This window comes from Pleurodeles waltl, chromosome 4_1 (genome assembly GCF_031143425.1).
Source record: "Pleurodeles waltl isolate 20211129_DDA chromosome 4_1, aPleWal1.hap1.20221129, whole genome shotgun sequence".
In the NCBI taxonomy this organism is placed as follows: domain Eukaryota; kingdom Metazoa; phylum Chordata; class Amphibia; order Caudata; family Salamandridae; genus Pleurodeles; species Pleurodeles waltl.
The window spans coordinates 184014924-184037665 of record NC_090442.1 but is presented as its reverse complement, the minus strand read 5'-3'; the positions used below and the strand labels follow the sequence as shown (position 1 = coordinate 184037665).

General features: G+C 44.8%; 1 protein-coding gene across 1 annotated transcript in view; it reads right to left on the bottom strand.

Moving 5' to 3' along the window:
* LOC138287529 (protein mono-ADP-ribosyltransferase PARP12-like) overlaps positions 1 to 22742 on the bottom strand; it is a 149395-nt gene that overhangs the window by 4802 nt on the left and 121851 nt on the right. Inside the window, exons 9-12 of the mRNA XM_069228003.1 lie at positions 16683 to 16779; positions 13846 to 13930; positions 13212 to 13342; positions 1110 to 1261 (exon numbers count right to left, since the gene is read on the bottom strand). Of these exons, the coding sequence (XP_069084104.1) occupies positions 1110 to 1261; positions 13212 to 13342; positions 13846 to 13930; positions 16683 to 16779 (465 nt within the window). The remainder of the gene's footprint in view (positions 1 to 1109; positions 1262 to 13211; positions 13343 to 13845; positions 13931 to 16682; positions 16780 to 22742) is intronic.

Sequence of the window (22742 nt, the reverse complement as noted above, 5' to 3'; positions counted from 1 at the left end):
CCGACTCATTTCGGTGCTGCTGTCTCGGTGCCGAACCTGCTCGGAGCCACTATCTCGAGCCCGAGATTGCTGTGTGGCGGTATCTCGACCGGAGTCGGATGACTTCGCCACCAGCGTGCCCTTTTTCGGTGCCGATGATCGGTCACCTATTTTTCGGGTTAAGCCATGGCCTGTTGGCGGTGGCGTCCCCTGGGCTTTTGTTGTCTTCTCGTGAGTTTTATGTTTCGACGTCTTACTCACGTTTTCTGGCGTTTCTTCGGGATCGAGCTCGTCCGAGTCCGATTCATGGATGGAAAAGCTTTCTTCTTCCTCCTGGAAACGCCCTTGTCCTGTCCTGCCATCTGCAGTCTTCTTGCTCTTCGGTCTCTTAATGTCTTCTTCGACCGAACCGCTCGACAGGCTTCACAGGTATCCTCCTTGTGCTCTGGTGACAGACACAAGTTACAGACCAGATGCTGATCTGTATATGGATACTTGTTATGGCATTTTGGGCAGAAGCGGAATGGGGTCCGTTCCATCAGCCTTGAGGAGACACGTGGCCGGGCCGACCAGGCCCCGACGGGAGGATCGAAAAAACCCCGAAGGGCCCCCGGAGCTCTTCAAAAGTCGGTGTCGATCTGTTATAACTAACCCGATACCGAACGCAAACAATACCGACGATTTTTCCGAGATTCTAACTAACTTTCCGACCTGAAACACGGAGCGAAAAGGAACACGTCCGAACCCGATGGCGGAAAAGAAACAATCTAAGATGGAGTCAACGCCCATGCGCAATGGAGCCGAAACGGGAGGAGTCCCTCGACCTCATGACTCGAAAAGACTTCTTCGAAGAAAAACAACTTGTAACACTCCGAGCCCAACACCAGATGGCAGGATGTGCACAGCATGTGTATCTGCAGCTACACATGCCACCGAACATAAAAAACAAGTTAGACTGAACTCAAATGCTCAGAAATGGCTGCTTCACTGCAGGAGCTCTAATGCAGCATCCATTTCAGTCACCAGATATTTACAATGAATGTTAAGCAAAAAAGCTGCACCTTAATTATTCATTTTAGAATGAGCTCCATGGTGAGAATCATGCCCATGTCACTGAATCAAAAACATACCTTTTCCATAAATGTTTCCAATGAGTCCCAGGTTTCTCCAGTCAAAGTTCCCACGACAGATTGTGTCCACATCAACGTCTTTTGTGCCATGGAATAATTTCTTCTCCAGCACATCCTTGTCCCTGTTGAGTGCCTTCATTGTCTTCCTTTTCCTAGAGGCACAAGTTTGGGATTTTTAAAACATCAGTGAGAAGTAGCCACCAAATACTGCTTCACCTTCCTGTAGCAGCACTACTGCTGTTGACTGACCTTCTGACCTTTCACTTTTGCAAGAGCCCTTTTCACACTAAATTACTTCTAGATGCCACATTCTGGAACCACCTCAGTAAGATGCATCTCAGTACCACATGTCCCTGCTGTGGGATATCCACCCAGCCATGAGTCACTAGGGCAGTGGAACGAGGTCATTGTAAAAAGATGACTCCACGTCATGAGACACTACCTGTAATGAGTGAAAGGTCATGGAGTACAAACCCTGAGGCATGCCTGGAGAGTGCTGGAGAGCACCTTCTGTCCATATGTCATAGCCAGGAGAACCCATCAGCTGAGAGCAATGGGGAACTGCTTGAAGAAGACCTCCTACCCATTAGTAGTTACAATGAGATGCCATGCTCTCCAAGTCATGAGTCACTACCTCAAGAGGACCACCTGGCCATGAGTTACATCAATGAGATACTGTGCATTCCAAACACTAACCAGAGAGGACAACCTGCCCGAAGTCACAGCAGTGAGGCATCAGGAATACCAAGGCGTAAGAGAATGCTGGGAGATCTCTACCCTCGGGTGATAGCAGTGACACACATTCCAAGGTCCAAGACATTGCTGGGAGATGGCTGCATGTTCATAATCTATAGTAGTGATACCCTGAAGCAGTCCACGTCATGAGACACTGTTGGAGTGGACCTTCGTCCTGTAAGCTAATGCAGTGAGATGCCCTTCACTCCAAGCTCTGAGACACTGTTGGACAAGGCACTCCTGCACATATCTTATAGTGAACCCATGCACTGCAAGACTGGGAGCACTGTTGGAAGAGGGTCTCCTGCACATAAACCTCTTGAGTGAGAGTCCACTCACTGTAAGTTCTGTGGCATTGCTGGGAGAGAACACCTCTTACCTGTAAGGCACAACAGTGAGATCCTATGCACTCTTAACGCTCAAAACAGTAGGGCACTACTAGAAGAAGCCTTGAAACTCTGCTAGCAGACAATATTATGCGCATAAGCCATATCAGTGAGAAGCATCACATTCTAAATGCTGAGGCACTGATGTTAGAGGACCACCTGTCTGTACATTAAGTAAGTAAGAATCCATGCATTGTAAGCCCTAATACACTGCTGGGAAAGGACACCATGTCCATGGGCCAGAGCCGTAATATACTATGGGCCTCATTATCTAGAAACTTGTGCATCGTCATCGATGCGCCAGCCCCAGACCCCTTAATGACGCCATGGTAGCGCTGTCTTTATGATACAGCGCTCCATGGCATACAGTTCCACAGATGTGCCAAAAGTGTACAGTGCTGGAATAGCATCGGTAATCTGACGCTACTTCAGCAATGCGGGAGGGTTCAATGCTGAACAGCCCAGCATCACTTTAACACCTGCTCTGAGCAGGCATTAGAAAAGTGAAACTGTGAAGGGGCAGTGAAATGTAGTAAATTTCACTGCACCAGTTCTGTGTGGCTTATAACATTGGAACACCCACCCTGCATACATTATACCTGGTGCCGGTATTATGTGGCGGACAGCTTTACAAACTGTTGCCCCCGTCTATGCTAAACACTGAGTCACTGCTGCGAGAGATCCTCCTGACTCCAAACCACAGCAGTGAGAAGTCATGCCTGCTGAATCCTAAAGCACTGCTAAGAGAACATCTGCTACCTATAACACATTGCAGTTCGGATCCATGCACTCTGTGGTCACATAATCTGTTGTGGAAAGATAACCAGTCCCTGGATTGTGCAACAAAATGACCTTGAAGCCTTCAGACACTCTAAGCAGTGATGTAAGAGCCGAACATCACTACATTGAGATGTCTTCATTGCCCAGAATCATTCAAAGCAGTCTTCATATAATTCTTCACCTAAATGTGAGACGCAAATGTATCCTTTAGTAAATGCTGCAAAATTGCCTACAGCATAGAGTAATGCAGTGGCTACTGAGAGACACTTTAGTTGTTCTAAGGCACCAAGAAGTTATGGCAGCTCACTGCCATCATATGCTGGAATAACTGCTGAAAGTTGCAATACTGGCACAATCACAGAAGCAAGATGAATTGACTGTTCATATCTATGTATGTCACACATCAAGCCTGTGAACAAGAACTGGGGAAGTCCGAAAGGCATCAGGAACAATTATGGCAATGTAAATCACCGGATCTGTTTAAGCTGTAAATAAAAACAAAACTGCATGAGGATTGAGTCTGTCTTTGGACAACGTTTGGAAATGAGATATTTCTTTACAATTTAAAAAAAAGTATCTGTCATTTTTAAAAATTTAAAATAATTTGTACTTTAAAAAAAAGGAGGGAAGCAAGTCCAGCTGGACTTGAACACTGAGTGCTCATTGTGAAGGTATGCGGCTTTCACACTGAGCTACTGCTTTCATATTTTTGTTTTTGTTTTGTTTTTAGCCCTTTATTGGCTATCTGGGGCCGCAAGGAAGCCCAGAAGGACTCCCCCATGGTCCCTACTTATTTATATATTTTATTTTTAATTATTGAAAATGGTCTTTACGGGCTATCTGGACTTAAGGTTTCCCTCGCGGTGCCATTGCTTCAGCAACCAAGGAGCTGCTTTAACAGCAGCTCCCTGCCTGCTGAAGCATTTCATCTCTGTCCCCTGCACAGGGGCAGGGGCCAGAGATAAAAGCTTTAGTTTTTGACAGCGGGACCTGTTTGACAGATCCTGCTGTCAAAAACCGAAGTGTTTGCTGTGGTTTGGCTGCAGCTGCAATGGTGCCACCAGAGCTAAGGGATCAGGGTGTCTGTACCCTGGCCCATTTTCTTCTTTTTTCATTTTTTTCTGAGACTCGGCTACCAAGTTCAACTTCATGGTTGAAGTGTTAACAGCCCATCAGATCTCTGCACGAGACTGGAAGGGGTCGCAAATCCTTCACGTCCCTATATATACAAATTTGTTTTCCCCTTAACTCCTGAACGGAATTACAACAAATAAAAAAAAAGTTGGTTTCTGGACCAGGACCTACCTCTCTGCCAAATTTGTGGTAATTTGTTGTAATTTCCATCTAGTTGTTTTGGTGCTATCGCTGTTCAAAATCCCTATGGAAAAATGAATGGGGAAAATGTGTTTTTCTCAGCCCCCCTCGACGGATCACGCCAAATCTTTCCAGACAGCAGCTAACGTGATTGCCAATTGTTTTTGGGAAAGTATTGTGTAAGTGGCGCCAAAGATAGAGGCAAGTGAAAAAACGCTTTTTATTTAGAAACTAGGTCCTAACTATAACTACCTAGTGGCGACCGCCACTGGGTTAATTATATATATATATAATAATAACCACAGTGTCACAGCAGTGAGATTAATTTCTCTCATGGTGTCACAGCAACAAGATGAGCCTGCCTCATGTTGTTACAGCAGCAAGATGAGCCTCTCTCATGGCATTACAGCAGTGAGATGATCTCTCAGCATGCAGTCAATACATTAAAATAATGTATCAGCTGTGAGTCACTGCAGCAACATAAACTCTTAGCTATGAGTCACTAAATTGAGACACCAATGGAGCTGTAGGATGCACTTAGGACACTCAATCAGTACAGTGCAGCCTCTTTCCAGCCAGTAGTACCTTAGGAGAAGCAATGAAATTCTTATTCCCAAAACAATGGCAAAGGCACCAAGAGGATCTTCTGGGCTTCTATTGCTTAATGCACCTTTGGTCCATCAGGACTCATGCAAAAATCTTTCCAGCTCCCAGCCATCACTGCACAATACCACAAAAGCCAAAGTACAAGCTGCGAGAAGCTCTTCTAGCCTTTAGCTAAGCCAATGAGAAGGGATTCAAACACAGGTTGGTTATCATAATGAAAATGTCACTTACCCAGTGTACATCTGTTCGTGGCATTAGTCGCTGCAGATTCACATGTTTGGCACAGTCCGCTGCCTGGTGTTGGGCTCGGAGTATTACAAGTTGTTTTTCTTCGAAGAAGTCTTTTTGGTCACGGGACCGAAGGACTCCTCCCTCTTTGGCTCCATTGCGCATGGGCGTCGACTCCATCTTAGATTGTTTTCCCCGCAGAGGGTGAGGATGGAGTTGTTTGGTATAAATAGTGCCCATGCAATGGAGTGAATATGTATGTATGATAAGAGTTTCTAAAAATTATTTACAAATGTTCAGATGTTTAAGGTTTATGATCTACTTCTAAACGGCTACAGGCTTCCTGGGGAGGTGGGAGGGTACATGTGAATCTGCAGCGACTAATGCCACGAACAGATGTACACTGGGTAAGTGACATTTTCAGTTCGATGGCATATGTTGCTGCAGATACACATGTTTGGCATAGACTATAAAGCAGTTACCTCCCCTAAAAGCGGTGGTTTAGCCTGTAGGAGTTGAAGTAGTTTGGAATAATGTTCTTAGTACAGCTTGGCCCACTGTAGCTTGTTGTGCATTTAGTACGTCTACACAGTAGTGTTTAGTAAACGTATGAGGCGTAGACCAGGTTGCAGCCTTACATATTTCGCTCATAGGAATGTTTCCTAGAAAGGCCATTGTAGCACCTTTCTTTCTGGTTGAGTGTGCCTTTGGTGTAATAGGCAATTCTCTTTTGGCTTTAAGATAGCATGTTTGAATGCATCTGACTATCCATCTAGCAATGCCTTGTTTAGAGATTGGATTTCCTATGTGTGGTTTTTGAAAAGATATGAACAGTTGTTTTGTTTTCCTGATTAGCTTTGTTTTGTCAATGTAATACATTAGTGCTCTTTTGATGTCTAATGTATGTAGTGCCCTTTCAGCCACAGAATTTGGTTGTGGGAAGAACACTGGCAATTCTACTGTTTGATTTAAATGGAATGGTGAGATTACTTTTGGCAGAAATTTTGGATTTGTTCTTAGAACTATTTTATTGTTGTGTATTTGAATAAATGGTTCTTGTATGGTAAATGCCTGTATTTCACTTACTCTTCTGAGGGATGTGATTGCAATGAGAAATGCGACCTTCCAGGTTAGATATTGCATTTCACAGGAATGCATGAGTTCGAAAGGGGGACCCATGAGTCTTGTTAAGACGATGTTAAGGTTCCATGAAGGAACTGGTGGTGTTCTTGGTGGTATAATTCTTTTTAGCCCTTCCATGAATGCTTTAATAACTGGTATTCTAAATAGAGACGATGAATGAGTAGTTTGTAGGTAAGCAGATATAGCTGCGAGGTGTATTTTTATAGATGAAAAAGCGAGATTCGCTTTTTGCAAATGTAGTAAGTATCCTACTATGTCTTTAGTAGAGGCATGTACTGGTTGTATTTGATTGGCATGGCAGTAGTAAACAAATCTTTTCCACTTAGATGCATAGCAGTGTCTAGTGGAAGGTTTTCTAGCTTGTTTTATGACCTCCATGCATTCTTGTGTGAGGTCCAAGTGTCCAAATTCTAGGATTTCAGGAGCCAAATTGCCAGATTCAATGATGCTGGGTTTGGATGTCTGATCTGTTGTTTGTGTTGTGTTAACAGATCTGGCCTGTTGGGTAGTTTGACATGCGGTACTAGTGAAAGGTCTAGTAGAGTTGTATACCAAGGTTGTCTTGCCCATGTGGGTGCTATCAGTATGAGTTTGAGTTGGTTTTGACTCAACTTGTTTACTAGATATGGAAGGAGAGGGAGAGGGGGAAAAGCGTACGCAAATATCCCTGACCAATTCATCCATAGAGCATTGCCTTGTGATTCGCGGTGTGGGTACCTGGATGCGAAGTTTTGGCATTTTGAGTTTTCTCTTGTTGCGAACAAATCTATCTGGGGTGTTCCCCAAATTTGAAAGTACTTGTTCAGAACTTGGGGGTGAATTTCCCATTCGTGGACTTGTTGGTGGTCTCGCGAAAGGTTGTCTGCTAGTTGGTTTTGTATTCCTGGAATAAATTGTGCTATTAGGCGAATGTTGTTGTGAATCGCCCACTGCCAAATTTTTTGTGTTAGGAGGCACAATTGTGTTGAGTGTGTTCCTCCTTGTTTGTTTAGATAATACATTGTTGTCATGTTGTCTGTTTTGACAAGAATGTATTTGTGTGTTATAATGGGTTGGAAGGCTTTTAACGCTAGAAATACTGCCAACAGTTCTAGGTAATTGATATGAAGTTTTGTTTCGTGTATATCCCATTGTCCTTGAATGCTGTGGTGATTGAGGTGTGCTCCCCACCCTGTCATGGAAGCATCTGTTGTTATAACGTATTGAGGCACTGGGTCCTGAAATGTCCGCCCTTTGTTTAAATTTTTGCTGTTCCACCATAGAAGCGAGAGGTATGTTTGGCGGTCTACCAACACCAGATTTTGAAGTTGACCCTGTGCCTGTGACCATTGTGATGCTAGACACTGTTGTAAGGGTCGCATGTGTAGTCTTGCGTTTGGGACAATGGCTATGCATGATGACATCATGCCTAGAAGTTTTAGCACAAATTTTGCTTGTATCTTTTGGTTTGGAAACATAGCACTTATTAGCTTGTGGAATGCTTGCACTCTTTGTGGACTTGGAGTGGCAATTCATTTTGATGTGTTGATGGTTGCTCCTAGATATTGTTGTGTTTGACACGGTTCTAGGTGTGATTTTGTGTAGTTGATGGAAAACCCCAGTTTGTGAAGGGTTTGTATGACAAAGGTGGTGTCGTTTGCGCATTTTTTTACTGTGTTGGTTTTGATTAGCCAGTCGTCTAGGTAAGGGAACACATGTATCTGTTGTCTCCTGATGTGTGCTGCTACTACTGCTAGACATTTTGTGAACACTCTTGGTGCAGTTGTTATTCCGAATGGCAACACCTTGAATTGGTAATGTATTCCTTTGAATACGAACCGTAGGTACTTTCTGTGAGAAGGGTGTATTGGTATATGAAAGTACGCATCCTTTAGGTCTAATGTGGTCATGTAATCTTGCTGTTTGAGCAGTGGAATGATGTCTTGTAGTGTGACCATGTGAAAATGGTCCGATATGATGTAGGTATTTAGTGTCCTGAGATCTAATATTGGTCTCAATGTTTCGTCTCTTTTTGGAATTAGAAAGTACAGGGAGTAAACTCCTGTGTTTTTTTGTTGTACTGGTACTAATTCTATTGCATCCTTTTGCAGTAGTGCTTGAACTTCTAGTCCTAAAAGTTCTAAATGATGTTGTGACATTTTGCGTGTTTTGGGGGGGATGTTTGGTGGGAAGTTGTGGAATTCTATGCAATAGCCATGTTGGATTATTGCTAATACCCAATTGTCTGTTGTAATCTGTTGCCAAGATTGGTAGAATTGGCTTAGTCTTCCCCCCACTGGTGTTGAGTGAAGGGGTTGCGTGACTTGAAAGTCACTGTTTAGGTGGAGGTGTTTTTGGAGTCTGGAATCTTCCCCTACTCCTTGGGAATTGACCCCCCCGATATCCCCTGAAACCACCCCTTTGGAAGGAACCCTGATATGGTGTGGTTCTTGATTGTTGGCTGGTGGTGTCTGTGGGTTGGCCACGAAACCCCCCTCTAAATGGAGTTTTTCTGAAAGAGCCTCTGCTCTGCGGGGAGTAGAGTGCGCCCATGGCTTTGGCCGTGTCTGTGTCCTTTTTAAGTTTTTCAATGGCTGTATCCACTTCCGAGCCAAACAGTTGTTTCTCGTTGAAGGGCATATTAAGGACAGCCTGCTGGATTTCAGGTTTGAAGCCTGAAGTGCGTAGCCAAGCGTGTCTCCTTATGGTGACAGCAGTGTTGACTGTTCTTGCTGCAGTATCGGCTGCGTCTAGTGAAGAGCGGATTTGATTGTTTGAGATCGTTTGTCCCTCTTCCACTATTTGCTGCGCCCTTTTTTGGTATTCCTGGGGAAGATGGTCTACGAGAAGTTGCATCTCGTCCCAGTGTGCGCGGTCATATCTGGCCAGCAGCGCTTGTGAATTTGCGATGCGCCACTGGTTGGCTGCCTGTGACGCCACTCTTTTCCCTGCCGCGTCAAATTTTCGGCTTTCTTTGTCCGGAGGTGGGGCGTCGCCAGATGTATGTGAATTTGCTCTTTTGCGAGCTGCCCCTACTACCACAGAGTCGGGTGGTAACTGCGAAGTAATAAACACTGGGTCTGTGGGTGGTGGTTTGTATTTCTTATCCACCCTTGGGGTGATGGCTCTTGATTTTACGGGCTCCTCAAAAATTTGTTTTGCGTGCCGTAACATCCCTGGTAGCATTGGGAGACATTGATATTGGCTATGTGTAGCCGAGAGGGTGTTAAATAAGAAATCATCCTCTATAGGATCGGAATGCAGTTGGACATTGTGGAAGTCTGCAGCCCTAGCCACCAGTTGCGAGTATGAGGTACTGTCCTCTGGCGGTGACGGCTTTGTGGGGTATGACTCGGGATCATTGTCCGGCACTGGGGTGTCATACAGGTCCCAAGCGTCTTGATCCTGATCGTCATGACTTATGGTAGTTTGCGCTGGTGAGTGCATTTGTGGCGGTGTTTGTGCCGGCGATGCCTGTGGAGGAGAGGGCGGAGGCGTGACTTTTTTAACCACTTTGGCTTGTGGTTGTGTGTCATCCTTTGGAAGTCCGATCTTTCTTTTCCTCATGATTGGGGGAAGGGTTGATATCTTCCCTGTATCTTGCTGGATGCACAGTCTCTTTTGTGTGTAGTCCGATTCTACACTTTGGAGCTCTTGTCCAAATTTGTGCATTTGGCCACTTAGTCCTTGTTCCTCTGAGTAGGATGAAGGTGTGGTATTTTTCGGCGCCGAGAGAGAATCTTTTTTCGGTTTCAGCACCGACAGAATTTTTGTTCCTTTCGGCATGGATTCTCGGTGCCGATGTCTTTCGGTGCCGGTATCTTGTTTTTGTCTCTCGGAGCCGCTTTCTCGGCTCCGAGGTTGCTCCATGGCGGTCCCTCGACCGGAGTCGGGTGTCTTCGCTATGGGCGTGCCCTTTTTCGGCCCCTTCGACGGGTCGCCTGATTTATGGGTCGAGCCATGGCCTGTTGGCAGTGGCGTCCCCTGGGCTTTTGGTTTGTCGATGGATTTACTTTTTGACGTCTTACTCACAGTTTGTTGCTGTTGTTCGACGTCGGAGTCTCCGGATTCTGATTCCGGAACCGAGAATGTTTCCTCTTCGTCGTCGAAACGTTGTTTTGTCGACGTGGACGCCATTTGGTGACGCCTGGCTCTTCGGTCCCGGAGTGTTTTTCTGGACCGGAAGGCTCGACAGGCTTCACAGGTATCCTCCTTGTGCTCGGGGGACAAGCACAAGTTACAGACCAAGTGCTGATCTGTATAAGGATACTTACTGTGACATTTTGGGCAGAAACGAAACGGGGTCCGTTCCATCGGCTTCGATGTCGCACGCGGTCGGGCCGACCAGGCCCCGATGGGGGATCGAAACTGCCCCAAAGTCTTCCGATGATCGGTGTCGATGTACCTAACTATCCCGATACCGAACGGAACAATACCGACGCTTTCTTCCGAGATTCTGACTAACTTTCCGAACCGAAACACGGAGCGAAAAGGAATACGTCCGAACCCGACAGCGGAAAAAAAACAATCTAAGATGGAGTCGACGCCCATGCGCAATGGAGCCAAAGAGGGAGGAGTCCTTCGGTCCCGTGACCAAAAAGACTTCTTCGAAGAAAAACAACTTGTAATACTCCGAGCCCAACACCAGGCAGCGGACTGTGCCAAACATGTGTATCTGCAGCAACATATGCCATCGAACTTAAAGTAACTAGCTATTTCCCCACCCTCCTGCCTTTTAGGACTGCACTGAAGGCCCAGCTCTAAAAGCCTTTCTTTTCATCCAAGGCACACATATGTCCTCTGTTAGCTCTACTATGCCCAGCAGCAATTCTGTAGTAGTCACAAAACAGACAGCAAAAATATTGAGAAGATAAAAATACATTAAAACAAATAAAAATGCCACCTGAACCTAGACCAGACCTCTCACTGCAGCCTCCTGTCCTCTTAGCCCTCAACCGCTGCCGCCTGGAGACTCTTGACTCCACGTCAATGCTGCAAGATGCCCAACCTGCCTGAACTACTTCTGCCTGGTGCCCACATAACCTCATCTCCACCATTGCTAAATCTGGTATTCTTGCATACTTCAGTATTACGAGATGCCAACCTGCCCCTGCTTCTGCAGCCAGAGAATCCACCCAACTGCCGCAGGGTGGACTACCGTCGCAGGCGGGCAATGCCCTCAGCTTTCTAACGCAGTGCTTTGTAATTATGGACCTGATTTAGAGTCTGGTGGATGGGTTACTACAACACACACATGACGGATATCCTGTTCGCTGTATTATGATCCCATTATGTCCTATGGGAATGGTAAAACAGCAGAAGGGATATCATTGTGACGGAGTAACCCTGTCGGCCAAACTCTAAACCAGGCCCTCTGTCTGAGTCTTGAAAACCTGACTAACAATCCTGCCTGCCCTGTGTCTTTGCTGACCAGTCCTGCAATAGAGCTGGCTGCTTTGAGTAATGGTAGAGGGATGCTCTAGTCTGAGCACTTGCAGTGTGGTGCACCCTGAATTCAATTCACAGTGCAGGTGTGATCCGGGCTAAAAGGCGCAGCCATGCAGCATATCCTTGTCTATGGAACTCTGACATGTGATGTCATTTCATGTATGAGTAATGCTGTGTCATGCTCTTAAGCCCATAGGTCACTGATAAAAAATGCGTACTATGCCCCTAAATTTTATTTTTTAGTTCCTTGGTTGGCTGCTTTCACTCCCAACAGGTTTACATCTAACCAAGAGTCCTTGTCCTGCAGTGATACCTGTTCAAGAGTTATTCTTCATAGTGTCCTTTTTTCCACTGTCACCTGTCAGACTTTACCTCCAGTGCTAGTACTGTGCACTGACCTAGTCAAGGGAGTAGCCAGAAAATTAAAATATCCCTCACTTTGAACCACAGCTCTTATGGCACCAAGCAAGCAAAGCAAGTCATCACGACCCTCCCCAGAAGAGCTCTGGTCTTTTCCATCCAAGCATCTATCCATTCCTACTTTCATCCTTCAGTCCATCCGTTGATATCCACCATTTCACCTTTATCTTCTGTCATCCATTCATTCTTTCATCCATCAGTCTATCGCTATTCTACGCATCCATCCAACGTCCGCCTCTCCATATCCAAACCTATCTATCTCCGAAACTGTCTATCCATCCATATATTCGTCCCTCCATCTGTCCATCTTTTCACTTATACTTCCATCTATCCACCCTTTCACTCACTCATCCATCGATCCTATCACTCATCCACCCACCCATTCATCCATCCTCCCTTTGACTCTATCATTCACCCTTTCTTTCATCCATCCATAATTCTTTTCACTCACGATCCGTCCTTTCACTCAATAATCCATTCCTTCACTCATCCATCCACCCTTCCCCATTTATCCATCCATCTATCCACTCATGCATCTACTCATTTACTCTTGTACTCATCGATCCATCCATTCATTGATCCAACCTCCTTTTCAATCATCCTCCAATCTTGCACTCATTCATCCTTACATCCATACTCTCACACATCCATCCATCCACCCTTTCACTCATCCATACTTTTACTCATACATCCATCCTTCCACTCACTCACTCCCGATTTCACATTAATTATGAGCCTTTGTCTGCAGAGTTGCAGACAAAAGAGACCTATCAAGAACTCCACCCCGCTGGAGCTGGTAAAGCCTGGAGGGGATGGGGGTTCAAGGTGCTCTTGGGCCTAGCGTTACTCCTATGTGTATGAGTATTGCTGCCTTTACTGCTGAGGTGAGGATCCCACTAACAGCAAACCGGCCTCCCCTGCAACTTCAGCAAAGACCAATTGTGCGTCCTAAGCTTGCCCGGAGATGTAGGGTCCAGTTTGAATGTTCCTTGAACCAGCCACTTCTCTCTCCAACACTCGACTACCCTTACAAAATCTCTGCCAATAACATCACACAACTTACATTTGATAGGCTTGCCAGAGCGTTGGATTCTGAATCCTCTTTATGTCCTGCAGGGAGAACCCAGTCATGGTCTTTGCAAATTCTCTTTCGATTTCTTGGAATTCAAAAGAACACCTCTGAACCTCCACCAGCTGCAACAAACACAATTCAGAATGTTGGTGCCTGCTCAGAAAAATGTACTCCTTCACACATTGTAGGGTAAGGAAAGGCAGACATGTCCTAACACCAGCAGTCCTACATATCACGGAAGGGCAGACATGTCCTCACACCAGCAGTCCTACATATCACGGAAGGGCAGACATGTCCTCACACCGGCTGTCCTACATATCACAGTGCTGTTTAAGGACATTCCATGGCTACATCTCAAGCTTGACAATGCATTGCTCTACCAACTGATGGGTGCCCTCTTAGAGACGACTGATGTGAACTGATTCAGTCCCACTCCAGTCCTACACACATCTTTGTAACAGTGCAAGAATGGAAGAGCTGGAGGCAACTTCAAAGCTCCTAGAGTGTACCACCCCTTCACTATTCCCTACACGTGTGCTTCAACAATTCTCTACTGCTAGGGTGTGGGCCTAACATTGTCCAACATAACATGAATCTGTCTCTGCCACAAAGCACGCGCTTGTACCTGGTGGTCCATGCTGGGTAATGCCGATGTGTCCCAGCAGCCTGGAGTTGAGAGGGGTGCTGAGGCCACCTCGTTGGTTTTGCCACTAAAAAGAGAAACACAGTTCATCAAAGTCCTTTCACTTCACTCAACTGATATGGAGCCCTCACTCCATTAAGCAACATGGACATCTTCATCTGCACATTACTCTCCTTTTATAGTGAGTGTGACTTGGAGCTGTGGTGATCTAGACCAGGATCTACTTGTAGGGAAATTGGCCATCTACAAGAAAACCTAGCACATGATTAAATCAGGGTGCATTCAACCAATGGACAGAACCCTCCCAAAAAACAATTATAGGTGCCCAAAAATCGTTTAAATAGAAGCAAGTGCAGGTAACTTATCCTATTTGCTCTGCAATATGATATGTTTGCTCCTTTCTCGATTCCACAAGTAATTATTCAGACTGAAAGATCAGATAAAAGCCATCTATTTCACTAGAAAATATGAAGATAATTTTGCGATATTTGTTTCCTTTTCCCGTAAAAGTCTGTGATCAGTTAAAGAGAAAGAGAAAAAAAAAGAAAAAAAAAAGGGAGCAGTTCACCTTCATTTAAAAAGGACGCTTCGTCTTTAACTGCAGGTCGCCATTTTAAGCTTTTCAGATCGACATTTCCTTTAGCTTTAACTTCAATTACAGAGTGATTTGCCTTCAAGTAATAAATACCACAGTGTCCTCACTGCTTCTGACATCTTTATCTTTTATTTATTGCTTGGAGTTCAGAGAAAATGTATTTTGGCACGTTTCCTTGTCTCCGTTGCTCTGGCTCTAGAAAGGAGCCACCATCTTCCTTTAATGCCTGGCTCCGACTACACCAAATGAACAGATCTCGACTTTTATAATGAAGGCAGAGCTACTGCCTTTGCTTGTTTGCATTGCATAAAGTAAATTAAAAAAGACAGGACGGCTGTGGCTGTGTTAGCGCGTATGCACATGCACAGGCAGCCACTGTGAAATGCTCTTGCTTTTAGTTTTTGATAAAAACAAGATAGCCCTATATGTATGTATATGTACATATGTATATGTGTGCATGGATACTGATGCACCAGCAGCAATATTGGACTTTTTCTTACTTTAATTTACTGTTCCAAAACAGCCAAAGGTCATTATGAAACAGTGAAGTATTAAATATTAAATAAAGTTTGGGTGACATTCTAGGGAAAGGCTATGCAGCTACCAGGCCCTCATACATGAAAAAAAACTAAAAATTAGACAAAGAGAAAAGTGAGGATAAGGAATCAAGGTGATGGTGTGAATGCAATAAGGATGATTGCCAGAAGATGGCGCACCAACTGCAGCATGAATCTGCTGGGGCCTTGCAAAAGCAATAAAAATAAATTAAAAAAAAGACTGGTCAATAAGATGGATGTTGGATAGCTGAAAAAACAAACACCAGAATGTAAATAAGAGAGGGTGCTGAGGGGGGCAAGGAAAGCTATGCGCTCCAACAGAGAGAGAAAAGGGAAATTTAAAAAAGCCGCTCAAGTCAGCAATTGAAGGGAGAACTGAGAAATGCTCCATGGGTGAGACAAACACAAGAATAGGGAAGAAAGCCATTGTACAGGAAAAAGGAACTCAAGACTGAAAAGAGAAAGACATCACCCAAAGCTGACACTATGTATTGTATTGGGACCTGTAGATATTCAATAACGGACAATTAAAAATCTCTGTAGACGATAACTAACAATAAGAATTCAGAAGAAATAAAACACAATAAGTGAGCAGGAGTGAAGACTTTGAATTGTATTTTTGTACAAATTTAATGTTGTCTTTTTGGTTTGGTATTTACTAAAACCTATTTTCTATATTCATGTTTGTACCAACAACAAGCCCAAATCATTACACAGTCGGGGGCAACAAAGTGTTTAACACTGCACCCCGAACCTTTCTGACCGTTATTGTTCAAGTCAGCATTCAGGTGAGTGAGTATCCTACGCTCTTTTGCCCGAGATAGCATTCTCAAGGAACTACACTGGACCCCTCTGGTGTACAGTGCTCTCTTGTGCAGGGACATGTTAAGGACTTTGGGGGCCCTGGGCCAAATGCATTTCAGGGGCCCCTGTTTGGAACAACTTTTATTTATGATCCAGTTTTGGCTCTTTCATGCCCTCCAGGGATGTAACAGAGGCCCTTGCAGCCCTTGTGGTGTGGGGGGGAGGGGGATTGCCAGGCTTAGTCATACTCAAGGGGCCCCTACTGATGTGAGTGTGGGAGCCCCTTCAGCATATCTTGCAGGTGGGTCCTTGTGTTTTGTTATAGTACTGGCCAGGTCACTGACAGCGTGCAGGTACAAATTCTAAATGTATTTACATCTAATATTCGGGTATAGTGACCTGTGTTATTAATATTTTAACACAGCAGAAGCTCACTCATGTTACTGAAAATAATCTCAGTGACGCCTTCCCATTTCTCATGTGTGACGTCCTGTTTTGATCTAAAAGAAACTTTTTTATGGATGTTGCATGAAAGATAAATACAACATTACTCTTCAAAATATCTGCAATAGACTCTTGCACACCACCCACATTAAAAATAAATTAAACAAAAACAATATTTAAAACAATATGTTTAATAGTTAGTTATTAATCAGAGCAAGGCTCTGTAGAACAGAGTTGGCTCTATTGGGGGCCCCCTGAAAGGGGCCATGGGGCCCTGGGCCAGAGCCCACTTTGCCTATGCTTTAAAATGTCTCTGCTGGTGTCCAGCCTGACATTGAGTGTCTGCATTTAAAAAAAAAATAACGACGAATAAGGCAACCATTTGTAAAGTGTGATGTTTGCCACAACATAACACGTACCCTTCCTTCAGCTTCTTCACGTCCTCCTGGGACACAAACCTCGGCCTCCGGAGAACCGCTTTCTTCGTCCCATAGAGCAGGTTTCTTTGGGTCATGTCTAGAAAACAGAATAAAAGTGTGGATGGGCCGCTGGGAATATTGTCTTGTACATTAGGGACAGACAACTGAAACAATTATTACTGAAATAAAAAAGCTGATATTTTCTACAAAACATCACATGTTTTTTTGCACTACTGGTGAAGTTAGAAGCAATAAAGAAGTTAGTTAGTGTTCGGTTCTGATATCTAGTGTGCCCTGCAGGTCTCAAATTTGAATCCCACCAACTTTTTGCCTGCCTCCTCTATTTTTGGCTGATGTAGTTTTTGCTTGCCTTAGGACTCTGCACAATTTATCGCTGCTAACCAATGCTAAAATGCATGTGGTCACTCCTTAAAACATAGTTATATTGTTGTATCTCCAATTGGGATATTTAATTTACTTATAAGTTACTAGTAAAGTGGTACTACACATACCCATGGGATATAAACTAAATGCTAAATGCCTGCAGCACTGATTGTGCCACCTATTTCAGTAGCCCTTAAAATGACTCAGGCCTGCTTTTGTAGTGTGTGTGCAGTTTTAAACTATCATTCAACCCGGCAAAACAAACTTTTATACCAGACCTAAACCTTCCTTTTTAAAGCATGTAAGTCACCTCTAGGGTAGGCCCTGGGTTCCACAGCAGACAGGGTGTAGTGTATTTAAAAAGTAGGGCATGTCATTTTACGTTTTACATAGCCTGGTTTTGAAAAATTCCTAATTTGATTTTCACTACTGCAAACTCTCACATAGAATAACACTGGAGTTACCTCATTAAATTTGCTAAGCTGTAATTTTAAAATGGGAACAGGTAAGCAGTTCATGTTTGGTGTCTTTGGAATCCTCATTCATGGTAAAATCTGATTTTAAAGTACAGTTTTAAAAATTCCACTTTTAGAAAGTTGGCATTATCCTGCCACAGCCATTTAGTCCCTTTAATCTGTGAGTCTACCCTGCCAAGTGGGTCACATGACTGAGTGTAGCTGACAGTTGGGGTTTGTTTTTTCTTCCTAAACAGCCACACACAATAGAGAGCTTAGGTGTCCCTCAATCAGTCATCACTGGCAGGGTGGGAAGGCAGAGCTGGGCCCAGCCCTACTTACACATGGGCTGTATCCCGCCTCCAAACAAAGGCTACATACCCCCTGTAGTTAATCAGGGAAAGCAGGATGCCTGGGGGACTTCAAAGAGAAACCTTAGAAGCTTTCCCCACTTTCCAGAGGAAGGGTACCAGGTATAAATATTGGGCCTAAGACACCATCTCTTTTGTACACGTCTGGATCTGTGGATACTCTTCCAGGAAAAAGAACTGCTGTGCTGCTGAAAGGAATGCCACTCTGCTGGACTGATGCTCTGAAAGACTGCTGCCCTGCTGTGCCCTTGCCTCAGTGAGAAGGACTAGATTTGCATCTGTTTGAACCCAAGATCCCAGAGTGACTCCAAGAGGTAGCTGACTGGTCTCCTCAGGGAGAGAAGGCTCCAACAACCTTGATCCCAGCACCTGGACTCTGCCATCTGTGAGTCTACCCTGCCAAGTGGTCCCATCCCAGTACTGAACTCTTGGAAGTGGACCTAAGGTGCTCTGCCTGCCTCCGTGGACCCAGTGGAACAGACGCACCTCCTCTTCTGTGCCATGCAACCCTTGAGCAGAACTGAAGCATTGCCTCTGCTTCGTGGATCAGACCCATCACAAAGGCCTGAGCCCTTGGCCCCTTCAGATCCGTCATTGTGCAATGCATCCTCTGCACAGGCCCTCGCATCCTTCTGAGTTAAGCCTGACTGCAGTGTGCCAAGCTACACAAGGGATGAGCACAGGTTAATTTAAGGTTTGCTGTGACTACACCCTGAGAAGATATGTGGTTGCTCCTTGACCAGGGCTCACACACCAGTCTTATAGTGTTTAGAAGCTGCAAAATGAACTGCTATTTGAAAGACAAGTTCTCTCACTTTGTAGTTTTACACATTACATGGAAACACTATGTTAGTTAAAACAATCTGTCATATCTGTGTAGACCTTAAGCTCTTACAGTGAATTGTTCTGCCCACCTTTTCTAAAGCCTCTCAATTGAAAAGATTGCATTTACCTTCTATACATGACTTCTACTTTTGAGGTAGTTTTGACTTTGCTATTATACTTTGATACCTATCGTCCCTTCATGTGCATTTTTTAACTCTTCACTGGCATCTCATGGGGTTAATTAGACTGTCTCTGTATTTTTAGGATACCTGCGGATGATTTTATATCAATATCCCTTTTGAAATGGTACTTCTAGACCTACACACTGAGCTCTAAATAAATCTTAACATAAATAATGTTTCTAATAAAGAGAAGGCATACTATAGTTTGCTAACTAAATCTATTGATTTTTATTATTTTTATGTATGCTGAAATTGCATTGGAAATCAGGGTCAGTATTCCAAAAAGTACTATAAGGGTGCAATAGCCATTTGCACTTGCATCTTTGCACAGGGGGGCGTTACAGTATTACAGAAGGGGTCACACACGTTTGCATGGAGTATGCCCCCTTATCTTTGCACTTACTCTTTATTACAGATCATAGTGCAGAGGCAAACACGTTGTCGGGGGTTGTTGGACAGTCAAAGTCAAAGCTGTGGTTTCTTTTCACTCTCCCTAGTGCAAGAGCAAAGTCTATGTGTTCGCAACTGCACTGGGTAATGAACATTTTGTCTGGAGTCAGGCACACTGTCATGGTCTGAATTGGCTGTACCCAGTTAAAGATGTGCATTGACTGAAACTGGAGCAGTGCCCCCGATATGTAATTTGGGCCTAGGTGAAAAATGGTCTAAAACCTATAATATGAGAAAGTGTATTTAAAAAAAGCTGTGTCCATTGAAACAGTGGGAGATTGTTATGCAGATGGGAGGTTCTGAGGTATGATAGAGGAAGACGGCTTACTCTATGTGCAATTTCTGACCTATGCTACATTGCAAAGAATAAAGACTCAGCTCTGTGAAAGACCCCCCTTCTGAACAGCGGACACCCAACTTATTACAGGCACTTATCACTTTTGGTGGAGGTAATAAATTCAGATTCTAGTTTTCTAAAACAATCCTGACAATGGCCTTACCTGAGCTGATAGATGGGTAACACAGCTCAAAAGGGAATTCCAAGGAAAGTAATGGGAACAAACTGTAGAACAAGTACACAAGGGTTCTCGAAATACCTGATACAAGTCCATACAGTTTAATTATTTACATGTGACGTGCCTTACTCGATTACACATTAAACAGTTAAAAAGTACTTTAAATTAAAATATGTTTCCTGGGCTTATACTTGCACAGACTAGGTAGTAAATTCTTAGGCCTAGCCCTTGCAGTGGCCCGGAGAGACATAGGGCCGCATTATGAGTTTGGTGGTCTGACAGTAAGACCGCCGCATTGGTGGATGCCAAAGGACCGCAATGTTGGCGGTCATCTGACTGCCGTATTAAGAGGCACACAGCTCAGACCACCCAAAAACAGAAAATTTCCTGAAACTGCCAGAAAACTGGCAGATGGAAAAAAGGTGGTGCACTGCCAGCCCAACAAAAATCAGCCGACCAAATTACGATCCACAAATCACAAAAGCGGTTCTTCCATGGCGAAAAACCATTGGCGGTGTGAACTGCGGTGGTCTGAACTCACATCAGCCAGAACACTACACCACATTGGATAGTCTGAATACCCCACACCTGACACGCATTCACACACCCAGAGAACTTACACGTTGCACTATAAAACACACCCCTATTCATATCTAGCTAAACAAACAAAAGTCACCCATACACATTACACTCAGCACACATCCCACACTTGCACAACATACACAACACACATTTTTCTAAACCACACAATACACAACAACCATCACCTATTCACATCACAGCATCCACACCTCATCACAAACATTTTCATCCTTTTTTCACTACTTCAATGTCTATACCACCACTACCATGTTTCCATAAAAACCACCACGTATCACTGATGATGAGTTGAGGGTCATGGTGGATGAAATTGTCAGGGTAGACCCATTTCTATTTGGAGGACAGGTCCAGCAAACATCAATAGCCAGAAATATTGAGTTGTGGCAAAGGATAGTCAACAGGGTGAATGCAGTAAGCAGTTACCCACGCACAAGGGAGGATATCAGGGAGGGGTGGAACAACCTCAGGTGGAAGGTACGTTCCATGGCATTCAGGCACCAGCTGACAATCCTCAAGACTGGCAGTGGGCCCCACCTCCTCCCCCAAGGTTCACATCATGGGAGTAGAAGCTCTTGGACATCGTGCATCCTGAGGGCCTCAAAGGAATACCTGGGGGAGTGGAGTCGGGTAAGTCACTATGACATTCATGTCACCAAACAGTCTTGGCTTGCATGCTCATTCATCACCTTTCCTCACCCCAGTGACTAAACCACCCACCACCCCTCTGTCCAAATCTCCAAATACCCCTCACTGCCATGCCACATGTCAAGTAAACGCACCGTGGGCCACAGTGTTTGGGAAGGGTATGTGAAGTCCTGGGAACTGAAAGCACTACAACTCCCAGAAGACACTGTTCCACCATTAACAAAAACAGAACACAGCACTAAATTTGAAATGTCTTGCATGTGAAACTAACAATCAAAGTAATCCATCAAGAATGGTCCACCATTCAACAGTTCATGGCAATGACAGCTATACAATGGCCCACTACCAGTACCATTACAAGCAAATCACAGCTACAGCTGTGCCCCATACCAAACAGGAATCTGAGAAAAGCTGCCTAATAATGTCATAAACTCACCCGGGGGGGAACATCTAAATGGCAAACTGGATGCACTTGCAGTACATCCAGACAGACGCACAGGTCAAATTGTAACACCTATATTGTGTGCCAGCTCTGACACCACTGTGCATTGTTCAGCTACTAGCTGATTCAATAATGCCACACACCTTACTAGGAGAGAAATGTACAATGTCATGTCTTTACTCAGACAAGATTTGAGGGCATTAGCAGCCATTTAAACACCAACATACTCCAAGAGCTTGGAGAATGCTGTGTGCAATTGCAAATCTCTTTGTCCAAGGCTGCACTAACCCAGATTAATTAGCAGCTGTCATTGTCATTTCAGGGGACCATGTAAAGGCAGTGTGTGCATCTCACATACCAGGTTTAGCTGTCTAATTTATACATCACTTGTTGCATCACTTACACCAACTTGGTGTTCCACTTCTCCTACAGGTAACCTTGCCATCCCCAACCTGGAGAGGACACCAGAGACTACCCCTCTGGATGAAGGCCTCAGTGAGGAAAACACCCCTTGAGGTACAGACACTGAGGATGAAGCTGGCCCATCAGGGACACCTGGTCAGTGAACAACTATCAGCCTCACCCTGCCCGCAACAATTCCTCCCAGTCCTGTTGCAACTACATCACAGGCAACCATTCGCCCCCAAACCTGTATCCCACTGGTAGTCTCTTCCATTGTGTGCCCCCCAGTACAGGTACCTGAGTCTTCTAATGTGACCCCTGAGAATGATGGTCATGCCACCAGTGGGAGCAGGCACACTGTGCCAAGGGCACAAGTACATGGGGATAGGGTGAGTGGAAGGGATGATGTGGGCCAGTGGGTGGGGCCTCCATGGGACACAACTGACCAGGAGACCATCACCAAGTCCTAGGAGCCTACCAGAATTCCCAAGGCATGATAGGCCTGGTACTGACCATGATGGGGGAGATCACACAGCTGCAGAGGAACGACCACCAGGACACCATGCAGCAGTGGCAGGCCCAAAATGTCATCCTGGCTTCCATTGCTGGGGTGCTGAGGGACATAAACACTACCCTGAGTAGGTTAGGCACCCAACATCAGGCCTCTTCCACTAGCAATGAGGCATTAGGACCCTCAACATCTGTGGCTGCTAGTGGAATCCAGGCCTTGCCATGGGGACACCCCACCCTCTGTAGCAGAAGAACCACCCCGCAAACTTGGACATTCAA